The sequence below is a fragment of the Terrapene carolina genome, unplaced genomic scaffold (assembly GCF_002925995.2).
Source record: "Terrapene carolina triunguis isolate 2854851 unplaced genomic scaffold, T_m_triunguis-2.0 Scaffold69, whole genome shotgun sequence".
Lineage (NCBI taxonomy): Eukaryota > Metazoa > Chordata > Testudines > Emydidae > Terrapene > Terrapene triunguis.
Genome location: NW_020664420.1, coordinates 36,109,957 through 36,129,169, shown reverse-complemented (window position 1 = coordinate 36,129,169; position 19,213 = coordinate 36,109,957). Strand labels below are relative to the sequence as shown.

Genomic DNA, 19,213 nt, shown 5'->3' with positions numbered 1-19,213 from the left:
TTCCAGTCAGTTTTTGAAACGTGCTGATAGCCCTGGTGTCCTCGCCAAGTTACAAGCAGGGTAATTACATTCCAATTGCCTACATTCTCCTGACGCATTGATTGGAAATAAAGTGCTGCCGGAGACTAAACTTTTGCATGATGGTGCTACTGCTTTCCTGATTGGCACGATCTGTCACAGTTTCGGAGTTAAATGCTCCTCCGCACCCCCAGTCTTCCTCAAGGGCACCAGCTTAAAGTTTCAGACTTCCAGCTGTCACCTTCCATGGACAACGGTGTCGCTTTCCATCCAGACTGAGAGGTTAGGTGTGGAGTTCTTCCCTCTGCACCACGCTGTGATTTCCCCAGCATGTCTGACCAGTTAACCTTTCTACAAGGGCTACAACAGTGTTACCAACCATCCTTCATAAAGCAAAGCACATTTATTCTTAGGGTAAAAGCATTACAGAGAAAACATACAAAAACATGCTATACGCATCCTATACACATGCTAAAAAACTTTCCAGAGGTCACCAGTAGTCTTATGGGGGTCCTATTAAGCCAAGATTTCTCCAACCTTTCTGCGAGGGTTGGGCCGTCTTTGGACGGAAGGTCCTGTTTTCTGGATTAGAAAGGCCCTGTGTCAATTTAAACTCAGACTTTTTATGCCAAAAGCCCTGTGTCTGTTGGGAACCCAGTTTGAACCAGTGCATGCAAACATCCCCAGGGGTTGGTACCTCTCCGGAGGTGTTTGCAACCGGAGTGATTCATCTTAATCACTCTCCACTGTTTTAGTTCCTTGATGGGTATACTTGAAAATCCAGACTACCACAGTAAAGCTTTAACAAAATTAAATATATAAGTAATTTACTTAATATTTTTAAAAAGCCAATCCAAATTTCAATTGAAATTATTGAAGTATGAAGTGATTTAAAGAGTTCAAAGCTTAGCATATAAAATGGTGCAGTCCTTTCAAATGTGAGCACAATTTACTTTTACATTTCCCAGCATCTGCCTGCTCATGGAGCCTGACTACTTTGAGGAACTATTACACTGTAGGAAAGTGGAGCACAGACAAGTCCATTTGCCTTTCACTTGGTCCTTATAAGTGTTTTTGGCCTCGTTTGCTAATCCAGCTATTTGGGTTCGAAGGCTTGCTCTCTCCAAAGTCACCTTGACTTCTAATTGGAGGGAATTTGGGCTCCCACAATTGCTTTCATGGTCATTACTGACACAAACAAAGGAATGAAAGTTTGCTGCAGGCTCAAGCAGAAGTGCAGCAGGAAGGAAGAAAAAATTATTCAGAACCAATGTAGTATTTGAAGTAAATGGAAATCTCAACAAAACACAAACTTACTGCAAAGCAAAACCATGTTTCCTCCAATACAAGAGGCCTTCTTGAAATAAGACTTGAGCCAGCCTTTTAATTTAAATACAAATTAAACTGGAATGGACTTCTGGAAGGAGGAACAAAGGAAGAATGGGTTTTGCCCATTAACAGTAATATGCTCCCCATTCTCAGAGGTGGAAAAAACTCCTTGTGAAAGTGGGTAGCTTTCAAGATTCTTGCAAATTTTAAAAGGCAGACTAACACAACCCATAAGTTCCACAATAAGTCAAAAGAACAAAGATATATACAAAGCACATGCCAGGGCAAAAGAGAGCACTGGGTGTCTACCAGATGTAAGCAAGATCAAGTGGGTACGGTTAACTAGCTTACACAATAAATGCACGGGGAGATAAAGTTCTGCTCTTATTTAGCTATTGTCCTAATACATGACTCATCACAAGCATTTTATAACACTGAAGCATTAGACACTAGAGACTTCTCATTCCATCCTTTAAAAAGTCTTTCCAGAGCATCTCCTATTCCTGATCACTACAGAGCAGTAGCCTGCATCAGAGTCCTACCACAGAATTTTGTCAAGTATAGATTCAAAATACCAGGAGTCTTTCATATGCACAGTAAGTATTAGTGCATCTTAAGGTCAGAGGTGATGTATGAGGCAGCACCATTGAATCATAGGCTCAGTTCAGTTCGTCCAGTTTCAGTCTCAACTGAATTATTTATTTATGGCAGAGGTATGTATAATAGGCACTTTTAAAAATGCATGTTCACCTGAGCAGATAATGATCAATGAGCTGGATAGTCTGAATTGTGACAGACCCCGACACGTGACTTTAGGAACCATACAAATAGCTGTCAATAGGAAGTTCACAGTAGAGGTTTTTTTTAAAAAAAAACTACACTAAGGCTCCTAATATTCCCCTGGCCTGCAGGAGGGAATACATCATTGAGGAAACTCCACGGGCCTACACTAAAGGAGACTCAAGGTGATGTCATCTTCTTCAGCCGGTGGAAACAGGCACAGCTTTCCATCTGCACAGATGTCCGGTGATCCAAATGGATCTTGGACATCTGTATAAAGGGACAGCCTCTGCAAGTTACTCTCTGGGCCTTCTCCTTCTGGTAGCATGGCTCACACAATGTTAGTTTGGAGTGGGATAATGCAGTGTAGAGTCATCCTCCACTGCTCCCTCTGCATCCTACCCAAATTCTACAAACCCTATGCACATGTACTTTGTGAGATGGGCCTGTGTGGTGGACTCAGGGAAGCAAGTGCTGGAGGAGGAAGAATGACTGGTGCCTCTTTTTTCCTTATGCGGCCATCATTTCCTCCATGCAAAACAGCTATTGCCCTGCATAAACTGAACTACAATGAGCATGCAGTATGTACATAAGGATTTTTTTTTTTGTATACAGATACTGCCTATGCATAGAGTCACTATTAGTGGATGCCTTGGCCAATACACATTTTAAAAGATACCTGAAGGAGTTAAGCCATAATAGAGTCACAAAAACATTAGTATTTTAATACACTTGTTTTTCAGACCATAGATGTATATGACACCTCAATACTACACTTACAGATATTTGAACATTAGGGAATTTCATTCAGATTTTCTGGATTGTACCTCGATTGTGGTTCAGAGTCCTAAAACCAAATCAAAACAGTTTGAAAAACCTATAATAATTATACAAATCAGAAACTGAAAATCCAAATTTGCTTATCAGCTCTCTTGACTGGCTAAACACTAGCGATAATTTCTTCTCATTTGAAAAAATAAATCTCTATTTTTTTTTTTAATTACAATGAATCTGAACGTTCTATACAATTTGCTTGATGCTGTAGCTTTTCCTGTTCTTCTCACAGTAAACGTTACAATTTGGGCAAGATGACCCCTAGTTATCTCATGGGCCTCTCTCTCTTGCTTTATTTCAGATTTCAAATGGGACTCTAAACAGGTGTGAGGTCTCCGTGCAGGATCAGAGCCTTCATAATGGAAGCATAATCAATCAAAACCCAGAAAACTATTTGTTCACCATTGTAACATAACAGCAAAACTTATTTAAGCTGAAGTGGTGTTGAGGTGTGGGTGAGAGAATGGGGAAAGATTCATGGCCATACCAAAGAAACCCACACATCAGTTTTCAACATAGAGGGGATTCTGATGGATATCTAAGCCCCTGGGAACAGTGGGGTTAGTAGCATAAGTTTATAGGATTTTGCAAACTCTGCAGAGTTTGCTTGAGGAAGGAGGATGTGCAGGGTTTGGGAGTAATTCAACCCTTGCAGAGCCATATCAGTTCAACTCAGACCCCAGAATGAGACAGTCACTTCCTGCCCCTCTGGCTCCAAGGAGAAAGCCCAGAAACCTTTTACCTGAGAGGTCTTTAGGGGGCACAGGAGCACCCATTACCTTCCCCCAGTAGCATAGGGGAAAGGTTTATTTCTGCTCTTTATTTCAATGATGGTTCCTTAGCATTAAGCAAACTGTTTTACTGACTTGTTAAAAAGCAATACTGGAAGCTAGCACTGGATGGTACATTTTGTTTTTGTATGGGTTGTTTAGGGAAAGGACCTGGGAGAAAAGGAAAGTCAAACAATAAGCTGACGAAAGAGGGTACCTATACCCTGGGTATAAAAATCTGCATCTAACTCCTGCTAAAGCCAGGAACCAGAATTCTCCATTTCACCCCTCAGTGCACAGATGCCAGTAATATGCATGTTAGAAGTACTAAAGATAGCATTAACAGAACAAATCTATCATAGTAGGTGCCAAGTAATATGGCAGTAATAGAACTACCATAATTATTGCAATACAGAACAATGAAGGCACGATAATGTGTTAATAGACCATCTATCTGCATCAGGATCATGTGGAGTTTTTTCTTTTAACACATTATGCTACAAGAATTCAATTCCTAAAGAAAGGGTCCAAGTAAAAGGATGATGAACATAGGAATGCCATACTGGGTCAGACCAAAGATCCATCTAGCCCAGTATTCAGTCTTCCAACATTGGCCAATACCAGGTGCTTCAGAGGGAATGAACAGAACAGGTAATCAAGTGATCCATCCCCTCTCACCCATTCCCTTCTTCTGGCCAGCAGAGATGTAAAGCTCACTAACTTTTTGTAGTTCGACAGACAGCACAGTCATATCAAAGTGGATAGTTTTCTCTCTTTCTTTCTTTGTTTTTATTTTAATTTGACAAACTGGTATGAATAGGTTAGTTTCAAATCTACTGAAATTCAGAAGGATTCATATTAGTTTTCTTTTTAATTTACCTACTGAATAACTGATCTATTTAAAGAGTAGTTCTAACCAGGAAAACTAACTAATAATGGCAATGAGGGGTTCATGTTTATTGGCTCAGTAATCTCCTGATCATGTTTATTCCAGTCATATTAAAAAATTATTTAACTTGCTGGGAAGAGTCTCCATATGGAAGTTAACAGGCCAATCTGTTAATGATGTGTCACCAGAACAGAATTTCGCTCACACTCTCCTAGCACTGCTGTGCCATTATAGCTAGCTGGAGTAAAGAAGTAGAAAAATATTTTTCCCAAAAAAGTGCACAACTCTAAATACCCACGAAGCAGACATATTGAATGAGGTGATGCCAGTTTACATAGTTCCTTTCCTGGCCATATCCCAACTTTAAAGTATTAGGAAATTAGTAGTGAAAATTTGAGGTTGAAGTCTGAGGGAAACCTTTAAATGTGGGTAAAAATGTTGAGGACAAAAATAATACTCAGCACTCATTTTTAAGGTTAAAGATGTTGAGCAATGTTTCCCTATATTTGCTAAGAATTTCCTTTGTTTGTGTGGAACACATTGTGATTTTTCTTTAATAAAGAATGTACTATGCATAATATCCCTGTACAGACTGGGCAGTTTGCACTCAGTTACCGCTTGCAAAACAAATCCCTCAGGAGCTCCATTATGATAGTTTAAACTACACATGCAGCTTTCACATTTTGCTGATAATTGGGTCTGTTTTGAATTACACAACTATTTAGCATCTGTAGAAATTTGAATTTAAAAAAAAGACTAACAGCATTTCCTTTTACAATATTTAGCATCTCTGAATATTTCAGATATAGGTCTCCTAGAGCTTCATATGATCAATTGTACTTAAAAAGGTGCCTTTCAGTTTACATAATAAATATTTCTATTGCCATTGGTATGTTTCTCTATCATTCCATATTTGTAATAACTTAATATATTGAGTAATTTAATATATTTAGAAACCTTTGAGCAGATACATTGCCCTACTCCACCCCAGTCAAACGTTTACTCGTTTTCTACTACTAAAGTAGTACTTCAGGTGCATTTGTGGAGAAAGTTATCTGGAGACAGGTATCAAGACTTGTGTGCAGTATAAAAGGATAGTTTGAATCTGAATCATCATCATCAATTGCATCAGTAATGAAAAGTATAAAAACGAATACATTTCTTTTTGTTACAAGATATCTGACATTCCACAGGAGGAAAAGATACACTTTGCACTATGTTTGGTTTTGCTCTTCTTGCCAATAAAGTCAGATTGTCAGTTATTCTACAACTGTTTTATTTATTCCAGTTTATGTAACATTACCCATATTTTCCCCACCCTTCTGCATCAGTGTTGCAACACTGTCTTTGAATAGATTTGTTCCCTGGAGCTCCATTTTTGTTCAGACAGTTAAAAAAAAATGGTTAAAAAAAGAGGAATTCTTCAGATCTATAGTTTCATCTGACAAGAGGTAACTAACCAGCACGTTAAGACACCTGATGATAGACTTATTTCTCCATCGAAGTGACTGATGTATTTGTAACAGAATAGCGCTTGTGAATTCTCACACTGAGAATTGTCGGGTTGGACAGCAGAGAGGTGCTACAAGAGTCCATAGGTAGAGTAGGACACACACCCAACATGACACCATCTTAATCCAGAAGATGGACCAGGTTCCACTGAAGAATTTTTCAATCTCAGCACCTTCATAACTGTTAAAGAGATGAAGGGAAAAGGTGACAAGAAATCCAGTAAGCGGTTACATCTAAAATAGGAACAATGAGTGTGTTTCCCTCTACTCATTTTGAGACAATTACTGACCTCAAGCAACCTAATTTTGAACCTAGGAACAGGTGAACAGCTCTTTGAGCCTGTTCTGGTAACAGCCAGGACAGACCTGCATAGTCTCTCCCTCTCTCAACCAGGAGGCAAGATGCAACTGCTCCAGTTTTGGGTATTTCAACCATACTCCCACATTGAGAGCCATCCAGTAACACTACATGAATGTTAAGATTTTTCCACCTTGAAGTTTACTTACTTGAACCAGTGAGTTACTGTCATCATCACATAGAGAGAAGCCAAGAAGAAAACGAAGTGGAAGTAAGCATAGCTGTATACTGTGCCTCTCTTTTCATCATAAATTACAGTCTGACCGCCCCTTTCTTCAACATGCTCTTCGGTGTCAGCTGGGAACAGGGAACAAGAAGTTGTTTCACACAAGAATGGAAACAGTGGTAGAGTTAATATCCTATGGATCTAATTAAAATGAACAATTTTAGGCCCAATTCAGTTCAATATCCTTATCCAGCAGAAAACTTAAGCATGCTCTTGACTTCAGGCACATCCTTAAGTCGCATTGAAGTGAATGGAATTTAAGCATATGTTTAAGTGCTGTCATGAATTCAGGTGTTTAACTTGATCACAGGATCCTGAGCTTCCTCACTTTATATTGGTCTCAGTCCATGGAGTACTCCCTTGCTGATACCAAAGTGAGAGTCCCAACACCACTGGGTCTTCTGACAGAGGGGGCAACAATTGGTACTCCATTTGTTGTTGTTCCTACACCCAGGCAGAGAGCAAAGGCTCAATACAGGAGAAGAGCACAGAATGCTGAGCACACAAATCTGGCAGTGACAGCAGGACACACCCCTTTGAAAGTATGTTAAGAGCAGCTACTCCCCTTTCACGCTTTTTTTATTTCATATAATGCAAAAAGAGAGATTAACCACACAAGGATGGAATGGGAAAGTATTTAAATATTTTTAAATGACAGAAAATTGTATAGATTTTAAAAATAAATATATAAAATTAAGCATTCCAGAGTGGTCTTAGTTTTTGAATATTTTTTCCAATGCATTTCATGCTGCTGAAGAAGTTTCAATTTCCACAGAATTCAGGACACATGCACCTCTGTATATACTGGGCCTTGCCTTGGTTATACTCTTGTGGTTTGGGCTAAAACGGCACAAGCAATGCTAAGCAAAATATATAAGGAATGCATAGTTACCATCTCCATCGGGTGCACAGCAAAAGCAGCAACGAGCTACCTACAAGGCAGACAAAGTTAACAAAAAAGAGGTTTCATGCAACAACAGAGAAATAGAACAGCAGATTAAGTCAGCCTATTGTGCCTAAATTACAAATACTAACTTATAAAAACATTGCTTTGTATATTTGCAACAGACAACACAGCTAAAGCCTCAATCAGGAATAACCAAGCAATTTACAGCAATAGAACTTTTGGAAGTTAGGCACCTACTTTGCAAGTCTTGGTATCAATTAACCATTTATGGAGAAATATACTGCACGTATCCATTTTACATAATCTAAGACCAATATTCCAATTACGAGAGAATAGTGTAGCTACAGTGGAGTAATGCTGTAAAATGGTTGTGTACCATAGTTCCTTCTTCAGACCTAAGTCACAGGTGTTTTTTAAAGTAACATTTCTCTATAGAAATGAGGATGCAAGGAATATTAAAGATTCTGACTACATTCAGCAAGACTGATTATACAAATTTAAGGATCAACCTTAAATGGACATTTGTGAGGTTGGAGTCAGCGGTAGTAAACAAAGTTACTTTATTTTCATACCATTTTATGTAAGCAAGGTTTTTTTTTTGTTTTGTTTTTTGGTGGACAAGTCTCATTTCTCAGTCTAGAAGAGAGTTCTTCACTGGTAGCACACTGACACTTCTGAAATGCATTTGGGTACTGCCAGCGTGTTTTCCTATTTCCACTGCCTTCTAATATACAACATTGCACTTTTATTGTGCGTTTTCCCAGTATTTTTCCTTCTTCTGCACAATTCCACAGTATATGTATTAACTCTGCATTTTCTATATTACATCTCCAACATCTGTTGTTCTCTAATACGTTTCGGTTTCATTTGTTTGGTTTTGAAGTATACATACCAAGAAATTATGTTGTACTTTAAGATTTGTGATCTTTATACTTCAGTTTAATAGATAAGGATTTTCACACTAGCTTTGTATGATTAAATACTCTCTGGATGCAAAGGATGGCCAAAAAACTAGCAAAGTTCCTGCTTAAGAGATTGGCTGACTAAGCTTATTAAACAGGAGAATAAAGGCTCTTCCTATAGTTTGGTTTAACAGGGTTCTTTACTTATTAAAGTTAAATTTGGACAAGAACTATTGCCTTTCGCTTCCATTATTATTTGGCTACATCAAGATCTTGAAGTTAATGCCAGGTTCCTTTAAAGAAAAAACACTTTCTTTGGATACACGCGTCAGAAATTCAGGCCTTGCACATTAAGTAATGTAATTAGTACTGTTGGCTTGCATACAAAGCCATTCCGAGCAATTAATTATCTCTAGTTTAGGTACAGAAAGACTTTTCTGTATAAATAGATGCAGCTGCAGAATTATGTTTACATTTCTTGTCAAACGACAAAGGCCCTTTATCACAGTGAAGACAATCAGAATGCAATTAATTGGTCATTGCCCGTCATTACTTTATATTCACATGCAACAGTCCCCATACAACTCTTTAAAACCAAATGATTTAGAAATAACTCTACTGTTGAGTGCTCTAGTGAAGCAATTCAACCTTCTCAGACAAATGGACCAGGGTTACCAGGCTAAGACTGGTGTGCCAGCCAGTGCCTTCTGCTTCCCATTCAGCAATTTGCATTCTAACATACAATAAAGCTTTAACTGCTTCAACTCTCACACTGGCAAGACAAGATTGGGGTCTGAAGCAGCCCAAGCACTATTCTGGATCAAAGTATGCACAACTGATTGGTAAGGAGGCAAAATATGTGCACTGGAATCCAGCACAGAGGCTCATCATTAAGGTTGTGTGTGCATGTGCCTGGAGTACCAGGCACACATGCTTGAAGTATAGTGATTTTGCAAAATGGAGTGCTAAGAATATCTATTAAATATTGAGCCATAAGCAAGTTACTATTTTTCAAAGATTTATATATGAGTACTACCTGCATGTTTGAGTATATAATAGTTAATTACTGTAGCATTTTTAAATACTTATCTTTGCAACCAAGAAAGGCTAGAAACACCACTTTTTAAAGATGACAGTATGAAAGCTTAGAGTCTGTACCAAGTTTCATGGCACCCAGAAAGAAGCTGTTACAATACATAGGATCAGCTCTAAGTCTCGGAGTCTTGATCTACAAAAAAAAGCTAAATTTGAAGTATTTACCTTGACTCATTTAGATAGAGTGTACAAATTCTGAGTGAACATATTTAAAAAGCTGATTTTATTTTTTTTTAATGCTCAGAGTTAAGTAGGTTGAGTTATTTTGCTCAAGTTTTCCCACAGAATTCACCTTTGGGGTAAGACCAAACATGGATATTTCTACCTCAGATGGAAGCTACAGCAACTAAAACAAGGGAACTAGAATAGAAGTGGGAATTCAGTCTTATAGATTCATAGATTCTAGGACTGGAAGGGACCTCGAGAGGTCATCGAGTCCAGTCCCCTGCCCGCATGGCAGGACCAAATACTGTCTAGACCATCCCTGATAGACATTTATCTAACCTACTCTTAAATATCTCCAGAGATGGAGATTCCACAACCTCCCTAGGCAATTTATTCCAGTGTTTAACCACCCTGACAGTTAGGAACTTTTTCCTAATGTCCAACCTAGACCTCCCTTGCTGCAGTTTAAGCCCATTGCTTCTTGTTCTATCCTCAGAGGCTAAGGTGAACAAGTTTTCTCCCTCCTCCTTATGACACCCTTTTAGATACCTGAAAACTGCTATCATGTCCCCTCTCAGTCTTCTCTTTTCCAAACTAAACAAACCCAATTCTTTCAGCCTTCCTTCATAGGTCATGTTCTCAAGACCTTTAATCATTCTTGTTGCTCTTCTCTGGACCCTTTCCAATTTCTCCACATCTTTCTTGAAATGCGGTGCCCAGAACTGGACACAATACTCCAGCTGAGGCCTAACCAGAGCAGAGTAGAGCGGAAGAATGACTTCTCGTGTCTTGCTCACAACACACCTGTTAATACATCCCAGAATCACGTTTGCTTTTTTTGCAACAGCATCACACTGTTGACTCATATTTAGCTTGTGGTCCACTATAACCCCTAGATCCCTAGATCTTCCATATTGGGAGCTGACAACAACATCTGTTAGACAGTTGTGAAGCTAACAAATGCACGTATGCAATAGAATGGCTTACTTTTACCACATATAGCATGACAATTCAGTGGTGGCAGTACATTAATTATCCTTTTTCACTGTAAAAATGCCAAGGAAAGCCACAGAAGGAAGGGGGGAGGGGAGGAACAAAACAGAGCGTTAGTGGTTTTGGGTGGGAAGAGATTAAGAAACCCCGATATGGAACACTAATACTTTTGATCACATTTTACTACCTTTGAATTTTCTCAACTTCTCTGTTCTGCAATTAAAATATAATGATCTCATCTTTGCCTATATTCCTAATAAATATTGACTTTTCTGCCTCTAACTGAGAGGAAGTGAGCTTCTGGGGAACAGTTGCATCCCAGTTTAATGCAAGTTGTATCATCGTAGGATGTCTGCAGAATGCTAGGGGAAAAAATTGCAAGGACAGCAGCATACCATTTAGGACACATTAGCCAAGTCCTCTGAGGGACCAGCTGGAGCTGCTGAGGAGCCAGCCCAGGCAGTAAAGAGTCAGGAAATTCCACCTTTCCTGACAGGAAGAACATGTGGAGTGTGAATAGGCTTTTTACTTAGCTATCTGTAACAGAGTGGCTTGCCCCTGAAGGCCTGGAGCCAGCAAACCCTAGTTAATCAGAAGGCACACCTGAACAGGGATCAGGTGATTACCTTATAAAAAGCAGCAGGAAGCTGTAGAAGTGGGGAGTGCTTGGGGAGAAGACACCAGCATGAAGCTGGAGGGAGCGACGTCAGCAAAGGCCTGCCAAGGCAGGGAACGGCGGCTGGGAGTGAGCAGGCTCCAGCAGAGAACCCTAAATTATCAAGGAGGGAGCAGGCTCCAGGCAGGGAAGACCTTGGGAGAACCCCCAGCAGGAAGACTGGGAGCATAGACTTGATGGGGATTTGAGAACTTTGTTTTGGGAATGATTGTATTGTTGTAATAAATCCAGCCCCAAAGAAGGGCATTGCTGAACTACAGACGTGTTGCACGGAGTTCTTCAGGGGGCCTGAAGAGGGAAAACGGAAGCAGAGTCCTGCAGAGCCACTTGTGTCCACAAGGGGTTGCTCAAGAGGCAGCTGACCCTTTTATATCATCCTTCTAAGTTCTAGTTGCAAATTCTACATGAATACATACATACGATCGGAAGACAGACAGCTTGAAAGTCAGCACCGAGATGGGATGGTGGGAAGAAGCAATCTGTTACAGTTCAGGGGAATAGTTAACTCACTTCAGTTTCAGGCGTTGCATATATTCCTCTCAGTGCTTCAGAGCTTGCACGAGTTGTTGAGGTCAAACTAGGATCAAAGAGAAGATAGCACCATAACATGCAGTGTAAGTATATGTTTCCTGCAATGCTGAGAAATCTCATGGGGAACATCTACACTGCTGGAAGGGAGTGAGCCTCCCAGCCCAAGCTAGCAATGGCACTGTGGATGCTGTGGCTCAAGCTGCAGCTCATGCCCTCAAGACCCTGGGCCTGAGCTTGGGTGGCTAGGTCAAATGCCTGCCAGAGCCACAGCCGTGCTGCTGAGTTTAGCGTACTAAGTCAAATGAACCTAGCACGAGTCTGTGTAACCCAGGCTGGGAGTCTCACTCCCAGCTGAAGTGTAGACGTACCCTAAGGGTCCAGTCCCGCAGCAACTGAAGTAAGTGAGAACACAGGATGTAGGGTCAAGTGCCAAGTCTGTGAAAGGTTTATTCTGTGCAAGTAGAAACCTACAGGACAGATCACCACCACCAGACTCATTCTGTAATCATGAATTTAAAATTAAACTAGACAGCTTCTATTAATTTCAATGCCACCAGCCAGTCAACATAAAAGCTAAACATACTGATTTGCATTTCAGAACAGGTTCTCCCTGCTATGCATGACAGGTGTAGACTAGTTTTACAGCAATTGCTTTGACCGATCCTGTAAATAAAGACCACAGTCACAGCCTTGCAAAATGAGACAAACTCATAATTAGCAGACAGAAATAATCAGTATTTATAAGCTATTTGCTAGGAAAGATTATTAATACCATCATTATTCCATTTCCTGTAAAGTCTGTTTGTTGGGGGAATCCTTACCAGTTTCCACCCCACTTCTCTCTGAAACCAGCTTTTATCTTGAAAAAGAGGAAGGATGGCTATGTTACACAAACTCCCCATGACCCACACTGAAATGTTAACACAGATCTCCATCTAGGTACTTATATGGACCCCAGAACTGTAGTAAACCAGCCATTCTGAAACATTTAACAAAAGAACAACATACTCTACCCCTTGTTTCCTTCCCACCATTTAGAGGAGTGTAGATCTCGTACTGAGGAGGAAGCCACAAATAAATGAGTTTCTCATTTAGTTCTGAACATGGTGGTATTTGTGGTCCTGCTCTTCCTGAGAGAATGCTCCATAGCCTAATTTCAACTATTCTAAAAAGTCCGTCTTCCACACTGACAAATCTTTCCCTATTGATTGAAAGATTCATTGTTCCAGTGGAAAGTAGATGTAATAGGAGGTCATTGCAATAATCAAACCTGGATCATCATGAATATATGGATTCATGGCAAGATCCAGGTCTAGGAGTTACCAGGGTAGTGCTGTTTCTCCAGATGGGAGGACTCGTTGCATCACCTCTTCTAATACAGCTATTTTGGGGTGGCATTGGCAGCAAAGGCCAAATTCTTGGAGGATAGAGATTTTGAACTGGACTCTCTTATTCAGTGCAGAGCCAACACAAAGATCAGTTACATGGCAACTTGTGTTGCTAAGCAATTGGGAGTTTTTTCCTGGTTCATTCCCAGATAGAAGTTGCAATAATATAACCTAGATACCACAAATGTACAGACTGATGTGCCCAGATTCAGGTCTGATAGGAAATACCAGGGTAGCCTGGTTTCTCCAGGTATTAGGACTGGATGCCCCACCTTGTTAAAAGGCAGTCTCAATGCCACCCCCAAAGAGGTTCTTTTAGAGCATAAGACTAAATTTAGCTAAATTGGAAAAGATGGGGGATCAATATGAAAATTGAAAGGTGGATAAGGAACTGGTTAAAGGGGAGACTACAACGGGTCATACTGAAAGGTGAACTGTCAGGCTGGAGGGAGGTTACTAGTGGAGTTCCTCGGGGATCAGTTTTGGGACCAATCTTATTTAATCTTTTTATTACTGACCTTGGCACAAAAAGTGGGAATGTGCTAATAAAGTTTGCGGATGACACAAAGCTGGGAGGTATTGCCAATACAAAGAAGGACCAGGATATCATACAGGAAGATCTGGATGATCTTGTAAACTGGAGTAATAGTAATAGGATGAAATTTAATAGTGAAAAGTGCAAAGTCATGCATTTAGGGATTAACAACAAGAATTTTTGTTATAAGCTGGGGATGCATCAGTTGGAAGTAACAGAGGAGGAGAAGGACCTCGGAGTATTGGTTGATCACAGGATGACTATGAGCCACCAATGTGATATGGCCGTTAAAAAAGCTAATGCGGTCTTGGGATGCATCAGGCGAGGTATTTCCAGTAGAGATAAGGAGGTGTTAGTACCGTTATACGAGGCACTGGTGAGACCTCATCTGGAATATTGTGTGCAGTTCTGGTCTCCCATGTTTAAGAAGGATGAATTCAAACTGGAACAGGTACAGAGAAGGGCTACTAGGATGATCTGAGGAATGGAAAACCTGTCTTATGAAAGGAAACTCAAAGAGCTTGACTTGTTTAGCTTAACCAAAAGAAGGCTGAGGGGAGAGGATTGCTCTCTATAAATATATCAGAGGAATAAATACCAGGGAAGGAGAGGAATTATTTAAGCTCAGTACCAATGTGGACACAAGAACAAATGGATATAAAACTGGCTATCAGGAAGTTTAGACTTGAAATTAGAGGAAGGTTTCTAACCATCAGAGGAGTGAAGTTCTGGAACAGCCTTCCAAGGGGAGCAGTGGGGGCAAAAGACATATCTGGCTTCAAGACTCAGCTTGATAAGTTTATGGAGGGGATGCTATGATGGGATAGCCTCATTTTGGCAATGAATTGATCTTTGACTATTAGCAGTAAATATGCCCAATGGCCTGCGATGGGACACTAGATAGGGTGGGATCTGAGTTACTACAGAGAATTCTTTCCTGGGTGTCTGGCTAGTGAGTCTTGCCCACATGCTCAGGGTTTAGCTGATTGCCATATTTGTGGTCAGGAAGGAATTTTCCTCCAGGGCAGATTGGCAGAGGCCCTGGGGGTTTTTTGCCTTCCTCTGCAGCGAGGGTCACGGGTCACTTGCTGGAGGATTCTCTGCACCTTGAAGTCTTTAAACCACAATATGAGGACTTCAATAGCTCAGACATAGGTTAGGGGTTTGATACAGGCGTGGGTGGGTGAGATTCCGTGGCCTGCGTTGTGCAGGGGGTCAGACTAGACGATCATAATGGTCCCTTCTGACCTTAAAAGTCTAAGTCTAAAACAATGTCACACCTCCCTCTACACACAGATTAAAACGGTTTTGTAAGGGATTTCTGCTTTTTAATACAACATGTATTTCAAATCATTTTTTTTTAAATGGGCATGTTATTGCTGTACCAGAGCAGCTGTTTACTTGTATTTACTTTCCACATCAACATATTTATTCTTCAGCTGAGCTAAATTTTAAGAATAAATCATAAAGCTATTCGAATTTCTTTAAAAAGACTGCTGGTAAAAGTTTTTTCTAAACACAAAGTGTCTTTCACTAGATTACTAACAACACCCTTTCTACTAGTGAACATCAATATTAAAAAATAAAAATAAAAATATCTAAGTTACACTAGAACCTCAGAGTTACGAACGGACCAGTCAAACACACACACACCCTCCCTCCCCCCCCCCCACCCCTACCTCATTTGGAACCAGAAGTACACAAACTGGAAGCAGCAGAGATTTAAAAAAAAAAAAAAAAGGCAGCGCAAATACAGTACAGTACTGTGTTAAATATAAACTACTAAAAAAATAAAAACGGGGGGGGGAAGCAGCTTTTTTCTTCTGCAAAGTTTCAAAGCTGTATTAAGTCAATGTTCAGTTGTTCATTTTTGAAAAAACAACCATAACGTTTTGTTCAGAGTTACAAACAACCTCCATTCCCAAAGTGTTCTTAACTCTACTGTACTTTTCACTGTTTGCTTTTTTTGCATCTCTCTCATGGACAACCAAATAGACTAATCAGTTTCAGGAGGGCTTCTAGTCAATTTCATATTCAGATTCTCAGACACTAGCAGTGCTTGATCACATACATATGAAAGACATCCTAAATGCAATGTGCATAATGAATGAAGTGTATTAGACTGGGGTCCTTTACATGGGTGGCTACGGCTGGAGAGCAACACCACACTACTCCGGCAGTTTGCCACACAGTTAAAAACCACAAACCATGTCCAAATTACTATCAGAGAAGCTACTACTTGGTGGTACTTTCTGTAGAATAAGACTTTGTGAAAAAGTGATGTTTCTGATCTTGATGATTAAGGAAGTTTTCAAATATGAACAAAGGTAGTGTTGTCTTCCTGCATATGCAGTCAGACACATTAAACCAGCTATATCTGCAGACTCAGGAAGGCAATGCTTCACTGCTTCATGTTTGGAATTTCTTCCACCAGTAGATGTGGATCCTTTTCATAAAACGCTAAATCATCATTAAGATTCAGAGTTGCCTATTTCATCACTGATCATTTTAGAGAAAAAACATCCAGCCACTCTGGGAAAGTATGATCAGATTAATTTCCATCCTTTCATGTAATTCTACCTCTAGCAATTCCTTTGCATTTGCATTGCACACATTATAAAATCTTAATCTGTTTAATTTAATTTACAGTAGGGTAACAAACAAAAAAAAACCCAAAAAACAAAGACTTACCAAGAATATAAAATGCAACAAAACAGAAGAGCAGTGCCCAATCCAGTAACCAGGTTCTCATCTCTGTGCAAGCCCTGGCTAAAGTCAGGTACGCAGATTGTAATGTTCTTATGGTTCTCATCCAAGACTTAAAAAAAAAAAAAAAAAACACAATAACGAGTTCATTTGACTTCAGATTAAAGAAAATAATTTGTTTCCCGAAACATCAAGAACATTTTGGTTTTTTAGAAAGATTATCTAGGCTGGGAGGCTGAAATTAGACTTGCCAGGTGTGTTGTTTCTTGAAGGGCAGAACTACAATAAACTTCAGCACTTTGCTGGTTCACCAGGACAGAGTGGAGAAATGTCAGGCCCTGGGGTAGTTCTTAAAATCCCAGCTTCTCTGCGGGGCCAGTCACCAACACTTCACCTCCCCCCTATTTTGGAGGGCCAAGTGACATCTGAAGAAATTTAAAATTATACATACATTATAAATGTGTTACTGTTTGTAAAGCTTGGCTCACATTATCCTGTACTATGTCTGTTTAAGACAGGGGTGTTTTAAGGGCAGCCCAAGTACCAAATATAGGCTTGGTGAGGTCTAAAATATGGCCTGTGGCAACTCTACTCCTAAAATGATGCACTGAGGACAAGGTTATGGGCATATTTTATTTTAAAATGTATGCAAGTTAGCTGCTGCTCTCAGATTCCTGGCAAACTGCCGGCATAGTCCTTGGTGTCCCAGAGTACAGACAGATACTCTTGCTTGACAAATACACCTCTACCCCGATATAACACTGTCCTCGGGAGCCAAAAAAAACACAACTTACTGCATTATAGGTGAAACTGCGTTATATCGAACTTGCTTTGATCCACCGGAGTGTGCAGCCCCGCCCCCCCAGAGCGCTGCTTTACCGCGTTATATCCGAATTCATGTTATATTGGGTCGCGTTATATCGGGGTAGAGGTGTACATCTGCTTTGAACCAAGGGCTGGCATATTTCTAATACCTACCTGCCTAGTGCAAGCTCTTGCAAATGCAAGAGTTTTCTTGCCTATAAATTGGGTGTCTCATTCAGATTTACCACTGTGTGTCATTCTCCAACTCTCCTTCTGATAGGTGGACAGCCCAGACAGATGAAAGCCTACACATCACTAAGTCCTTCTTCACCGTTCCTTTTCTAGTTACTGATATTCTAGTAAAAAGGAGGCAATTCTTACCAAGATTAGCCTAAATTGCAGAGGTTAGAGCAGTGGTGGGAAACATGTGGGCCCATCAGGGTAATCCGATTGTGGGCCGCGAGACATTATGCTGACTGACTGTCCACAGGCACCGCCCCTACCCCCCGGCAGCTCCCAGTGGTCACGGTTTGCTGTTCCTAGCCAATGGGAGCTACAGGAAGCGGCAGGCCGCAGGGACGTGCTGTCTGCCACTTCCCGCAGCTCCCATTGGCCGGGAACAGAGAACCGGGGCCACTGGGAGCTGCGGGGGACAGTGCCTGCGGATGGGTCAACATCAGCATAAGGTCTCATAGCCCGCAATCAGATTACCCTGATGGGCACAGGTTGCCCAACACTAGGTTAGAGTGCAATTCATCTGAATCACAGAAATCTATTTTGGAGCTTGGAAAATGGCTCGCTGTTCACTAGATTCACCAGTCTGGATGGATTCCAAAAAGGAATTTCTTGAGAGAAAAATGGAGACAAACCAAATTTTTAAAAAGAGCCTAATGTTAGAAAAACTATAGCAAGGTTTTTTGGTATCTGGAGATGCTCTGGAAATATGAGGCACAACGTGTTCGAATTAGTATGTATGTGAAGAAGTACGAGGACACCCATATCTGGTGAGGATTAAATCTTTTTTATTCTCTGAACAGCAATTGTAGTACTACTCAAATGCTCTTGAAACAAAAGATATGAGAGTAATTTTTCATATGAAAGGAAAAATGAGGTCAAAAACTAGGTAGTTTGCTTTGTTAAATTGGGAGCATGGAACCAATCTAGCACATCAATTATAGGTAGGGCCCTACCAAATTCACGGCCATGAAAAACATATCATGGACTGTGAAATCTGGTCTCCCACCATGAAATCTGGTCTTTTGTGTGCTTTTACCCTATACTATACAGATTTCACAGAGGAGACCAGCGTTTCTCAAATTGGGGATCCTGACCCAAAATGGAGTTGCAGGGGGATCGCAAGGTTATTTTAGGAGTTTGCGGTGTTGCCACCCTTACTATTGTGATGCCTTCAGAACGGCGGCCGGTGACCAGACGCCCAGCTCTGAAAGCAGCGCCCCGCCAGCTGCAGTGCAGAAGTAAGGGTGGCAATACCATACCAGGTCATACTTACTTCTGCGTTGCTGCTGCTCAGCTCTGAAGGAGCCATACCACAACAATAACCTTGCGACCCCTCCCCCCACACAACTCCTTTTTGGGACAGGACCCCTACCATTACAACACTGAAATTTCAGATTTAAATAGATGAAAACATGTAATTAACAATTTTTTTTTTAATCCTATGATTGTGAAATTGACCCAAATGGACTGTGAATTTGGTAGGGCCCTAATTATAGGAAGAAAGCAATAGATCTGATTGTAATGGCAGCTAAAATAGCAACGGGGGGAGGAAATCTACT

General features: G+C 40.5%; 1 protein-coding gene across 1 annotated transcript in view; it reads right to left on the bottom strand.

Annotated features, from left to right (window-relative positions):
* Window positions 1-661: 661 nt before the first annotated feature.
* SERINC5 (serine incorporator 5) overlaps window positions 662-19,213 on the bottom strand; it is a 42,944-nt gene continuing 24,392 nt past the window's right edge. Inside the window, exons 8-12 of the mRNA XM_029910917.1 lie at window positions 16,599-16,725; window positions 11,964-12,030; window positions 7,608-7,647; window positions 6,639-6,786; window positions 662-6,312 (exon numbers count right to left, since the gene is read on the bottom strand). Of these exons, the coding sequence (XP_029766777.1) occupies window positions 6,165-6,312; window positions 6,639-6,786; window positions 7,608-7,647; window positions 11,964-12,030; window positions 16,599-16,725 (530 nt within the window). The 3' untranslated portion in view covers window positions 662-6,164. The remainder of the gene's footprint in view (window positions 6,313-6,638; window positions 6,787-7,607; window positions 7,648-11,963; window positions 12,031-16,598; window positions 16,726-19,213) is intronic.